This window comes from Sinocyclocheilus rhinocerous, unplaced genomic scaffold (assembly GCF_001515625.1).
Source record: "Sinocyclocheilus rhinocerous isolate Xijiao unplaced genomic scaffold, SAMN03320098_v1.1 scaffold903, whole genome shotgun sequence".
In the NCBI taxonomy this organism is placed as follows: Eukaryota; Metazoa; Chordata; class Actinopteri; order Cypriniformes; family Cyprinidae; genus Sinocyclocheilus; species Sinocyclocheilus rhinocerous.
Genome location: NW_015654932.1, coordinates 30,887 through 36,452, shown reverse-complemented (window position 1 = coordinate 36,452; position 5,566 = coordinate 30,887). Strand labels below are relative to the sequence as shown.

The window sequence follows — 5,566 nt, the reverse complement described above, 5'->3', positions numbered from 1 at the left end:
TTCTGGCGCTTTTATTTAGGCATCAAAATTCATAAAAGTTATATTATTTTGTGAAGATTATCTTGATGGACAAAATGTGTAAGTTTAATGAACTCTGATTGAACACAGAGCTTATTTTTTTGCGATAATCCAAAAGCCTATGGAAAAATCCCACTGGCTTTTTGTCGAGGGAACCAGTGTGATGCTAACAGCCGATCCGCATACAAAGTAACGTCATAGTTCCCCCACTCTATTGGCTTTGCACCCGAGTCAGACCTGTCTGTTACTGCCTGAAGCGCAGGGATCCACCCCAGCAGTTTGAAAAGTGCCCGTTGAACACCAGCTCGCCCTGTTTCTCCACCAGCACCAGTCTTTTTTGTACTTTTGGTGAAAAATAAATGTAGCAAAGTTGAATGCTTTATTTTTATTCTACTCAAGTAAAAGTGCCACAATTGTATAATACTCAAGAAAGTACAAAAAAATTTAAACATGTACTTGTACTTAAAAGTATTTGTAATTAGTTACTTTCCACCTCTGATTACCAGGCACTAGATACCTACAATGTTGATGACGTTATTTATTAGCACTAGATATTCTTGCTGAAGACAAACTGCTCTATACTGTAAACTTCAAAATGTGCAGTACTTGATGTAGCCTGTGTAATAAGGTGTATATCAATGTTAAATTTTAGTTTACGGTTTTAAATGACTGCTTTATACTTGGTGTTTGAGTTTTTCATTGAACTGCTAATTTTTTTCTTGACACTCCTGCTGTTGTAAGATGTAATTAATTAAATCTTTTTAAAGGAACATTTATAAAAAAAAAAAAAAATTGTGTATCTGTTAACCAAGGTACTTATTTATGCTTGCATGCGGTCACCCAAATAATCGAAATGGCTGGGACAATACCCTGAGGATGCTTTTAATAAGGTACACTTTTGTGCCTTCATTGCAGTGTGCACAATTGTTCTAATTGTAATCTCGATGTGAAAAATGAATTTTTCCAGTAAGTTTAAATGGATTTTTATGGGCATTTTTACCTTTATAAGGGCAATATTTCTAACCTAATTAAATGTTTGGATCATCAACAAAATCTGTCATGGCAATTCAGGTGACAGAAGCTGCATCTGAAGTGTCATTTAAATGCATTTACACAGACAGTTTAATGCAATACAGATTTGACATGAATGCATTTAACTTGCAGTTACAAAGGCATGTTTTTTAATGATATTTTAAAAATAAAACATTGAATACTGATATGAAATTATTTAAAAAAATGAAAAGATACTTTAAATAGGAAACTAAAACCGTCACTAGGTGGCAGTAAGTCACTATTAATGAGTGATTAATTGAGTCATCCATTTAACTGATTCGTTCAAAAGGGCTGATTTATTCAGAAAAGATTCACTGCTGTGTGTTGCTTAGAGAGGCAAAGCAGTTCTGCTGTGGCTTTGTTTGGAACTATTCATCATTACATTTGGAGTCGTGCTGATATTTGGGAAAAATGGGAATATGGTATATAAAAGAAAAAAATTCATACAGGGGCATTTTTACCCCCATATCTTGCTATCACGCAGTAAAAAGTGCAGTCTAAATGCGCGTACGGTAGTCTAACCCAGTGTTTCCCAACCGGGGTGCCGTCTGTCAAGAGCAGGGGTGCCGTGTAAAAATATAATATTAAAAATATCTGTATGACATTATATTCTGCAGTTCTTCCCTGTTGTACCGAATATCTATACTTTTCAAATTATCACATCGAAGTTAGAAATTCAAATATTGTGACAAAATTAATTTTGTAGGGTGCCACAAGTTTGTTAAAATTTCCAAAGGGTGCCACGACTAAAAAAAAAGGTTGGGAAACACTGGTCTAACCTATTACAGTGTGTGTGGCTTTTTTTCTCAATTATGTCAAACATATCACACATCGTTGTAATTAAGCACTATTTGGTGGTACTATTTTCATACAGTTGAAGATTAGGATTAATATTATTTGTGAGCACCCTCACAATTTTCAGAAGCACCATTTTTAACGTTTGGAAACGTTACTGGAAAAAAGAAAATAGAAACATTTAAGCTACTGAAAGAACAAAACGGAGTAGTTCGATCACGGTTATATCCACGGGCGCTGCGGATAATCCGCGGGTCGGGTGATAAAAAAATGCATTCTGATTATTTGCGGGTGGGTCGCATTAATGGTGGATTAATCATAAATTATGCAAATATTAACTAAATTTTTTTTTTAATAAATTTTTTCATGAGGCAGACGATTTCATTTGTTTGTTTGTGTGTGTTCGTTTGCCTGATCGGGAAGTTGCGGTGACAGAAACGGTGACATTCCAGATAAAGTTTGAAAGGAGTAAAGCCTGTGTTAATGCTATGGAGTAGGCTAATATGGCCAAAGAAGATATTTTGTTTTATAAATAAATGTTCATTTAAAGCAGCCCACGATCAGCATATTATGTTACCGTTACCCCTTACGGCTCCGACAAGGTTTTGTTCCGTCCTCCACACTGTGCCAACTCACAAAGGACTATTTTTAGCCAAGCAGCGCGGAGAGCCGCTTCAGAAACATGCTGCGGCTGGCCGGTATAAATACAAGCACTGACTAGAGCGGCCACGATTAGCTCCGGTGGCCGTGGACCCGTAACGCGCCTCTAACTTCACTGAATCTGCTGTTAAAAATAAACCATCCATTCATCATATCACCATGCAAAACATACGCGACAAATAGCGAATTTTTCATTGCTTCTTGAAATGTCACAGCATTTCCACATCGGCGATGGCGACTGTGCCGCCAAATCATTTATGTCCCCACGCATCATGTACGTCGTCACGCGTTGACGTCATCAAATTGTAATAGGTTTGTGAGATCGGCCAAGTTAGTGCGTACCGCTCGAGTCATAAAATGATTATCGGCCGATACCGATCTCCGGCCGATGGATCAGAGCATCCCTAACTGATACACGTTTTCTTTCTCAACTGTTTACATTCACCTAAGACAAAACTGACTGTTTTTACGATTATTGCCAAGATGGCCATTTTGGCATCATTTTGTGTGTATTTGGCCACTTAAGTGCAACAAACTGTGAAAAATAGAAAGGCCCCTTGGAAACGCACGAATACCGAATGGCTTAAAAAGTATTTAAAAAGAGGTGCAAATGATACACTTTTGTGACAATGCAACAAGATGCTATTAGTTCTGTCATCTGTCCCGAAACGACAGCGAAAGTCTTGTATCACAGCATGCCGTAGCTCTTGTAGAGCACACGAGATGAGAAGCCATTTCAAGAGAGTGAACGAGAGAAGATGCGGTACAGCTGCATCACTCACGCGGTTTTCAAATGACGTGGATTTATTCGTTTATTATGTGTGGATTTATTTAATCATCTAACCTACACGCTATACTGAATAAATGTGTGCAGGAATTTAAAATCATTTTAAACTCGAAAGCTGCGGGAATGAGTAAAACTATGCGATATATGCGCAATCCCACACCGAAATTCAAGACCTGACCAAAACATTGGATTATAAATTTTTAAGTAATAAAGTCAAACATTTATCATGTTCATTTTGCAATCTCGCTAGTTTCCTGACAGATAAAACTTCCCTTTGTTGGTGAAATGATGGAGTTGTGTGACATTCTAGAGAGGTGTGTTAAGAGCAGGTTTTAGTGAAGTGCTGTGGAGCTTCTGGCACCACGGTGGAAACGCAGCATGATTTTGGGCTTGGTGCTACAGGTCCTAGGCTTTTAGCCCAAAAAGCCCTGTTGAAAGCCCTGGCCTTGCACTGTATGTTTTGAATCATAAGCCTTTTTCTGTTATCGTTTATTATTTTGTGCACGCATACACTGTTTTATGCATTTTATTTGATACAATTTTACGTCAACTGAAGTATAAATCTGTAACTAGTTCATTCTTCATTAGACTAATCAATACAATTAATCTAATTCATGACTGGCTTCTTTACTCCTCTCATAGTCACTGGAAATGAATACGGAATTTAGCACTCTAAGGTGATTTAGTACTGTAACAATAATCAGCGCATTATACAGTCTCCAAACATGAAGTGTTTCCCATCTGTGAAATTAATTCCACACAACATACAAAAACAGTTCTCTCATACATGAATTCTCATGTGGCACTTAAGGGCTCTTTTATATCTATAACTTTTTCCACAGTGACCACATGTAAACGGCTTCTCTCCAGTGTGAACTCTCATGTGCCTGTTAAGAGTTCCTTTTCGGTTGAAACTTTTTCCACATTGTTGGCATGTGAAAGGTTTCTCTCCTGTGTGAATTCTTATGTGGTCTTTAAAGTGTCGTTTTTGACTGAAACTCTTTCCACACTGAGGGCATGTGTAGGACGTCTCTACAGAGTGAATTCTCATGTGGTATTTAAAGGGTCCTTTTTGCTTGAAACTCTTTCCACATTGAGTGCACATGTAGGATTTCTCTCCAGAGTGAAGTCTCATGTGGGCTTTAAAGTTTTCATGTCGATCAAAACTCCTTCCACACTGTAGGCAGGTAAAATGCTTCTCTCTAGTGTGAATTACAATGTGTCTGTTAAAGCTTCCTTTTTGAGTGAAACTTGTTCCACATTGTTGGCAGGTGAAAAGGCTCTCTCCAGAGTGAACTGTCATGTGGGAATTAAGGTTTCCTTTATGGCAGAAACTTCTTCCACACTGTTGGCAGGTGAAAGGCTTATCTCCAGTGTGAACGTTTATGTGGACTTTGAGATTTCCAATTTGAGTGAAACTCCTTCCACACTGAAGGCATGTGTAAGGCTTCTCTCCATTGTGTATTCTCATGTGTCTGCTAAGAGTTACGTTTTGAGCAAACGTCTTTCCGCATTGAGAGCACGTGTAAGGTTTCTCCCCAGTGTGAATTCTAATATGTCTGTTCAGGCTTTCATTCTGAGCAAAAGTCTTTCCACATTGAGAGCATGTGTAAGGTTTCTCTCCAGTGTGAACTCTCATGTGCTTTTTAAGGCTCCCCTTAAGACTGAATCTGTTTCCACACTGTTGGCAGATGAAAGGGCACTCTCCAGTGTGAATTCTCATGTGAACTTTAAGGTTTCCTTTAAAACTGAAACACCTTCCACACTGAAGGCACGTGTAAGGCTTCTCTCCAGTGTGAACTCTCATGTGTCTTTTAAGGCTTTCTTTTTTAGATAAATGCCTTCCACAGTGTTGGCAGGTACGAGGCTTCTCTCCAGAGTGAACTCTCGTGTGGACCTTAAGCTTTTCATTTTGGTTGAAACGCGTTTCAAACTGTTGGCAGGTGAAATGACTTTTAATTCCTGACTTTTTAGCCCTTTTCCGTGAGGAAGTCTTTTCAGTCTGGGAGCAACTAAAAGTGACAGAAGCTGTGATTGTCATGCGTATCTTTCAGTGAAGCACGGTTCTGTGATCAGTAGTAAATCTCCATCCGAAGGCTAGAGGGCGCTCTTGCGCGGAAACTCCAAATACGCCTTGCGGAAGAAACCCAGGAAATCCCTATAGCGGTTGCTGAATAAACAGAAGATTTAACTGCTTTCATTCATTCAACGTGACTAATAAACACACGACTACGACAATATATGGTTTATCTG

The 5,566-nt window shown here is 38.6% G+C and overlaps 1 protein-coding gene across 1 annotated transcript in view; it reads right to left on the bottom strand.

Moving 5' to 3' along the window:
* Positions 1–3,617: 3,617 nt before the first annotated feature.
* Positions 3,618–5,566, bottom strand: part of LOC107717730 (gastrula zinc finger protein XlCGF57.1-like) — an 8,417-nt gene continuing 6,468 nt past the window's right edge. Inside the window, exon 2 of the mRNA XM_016524569.1 lies at positions 3,618–5,341. Within this exon, the coding sequence (XP_016380055.1) occupies positions 4,095–5,341 (1,247 nt within the window). The 3' untranslated portion in view covers positions 3,618–4,094. The remainder of the gene's footprint in view (positions 5,342–5,566) is intronic.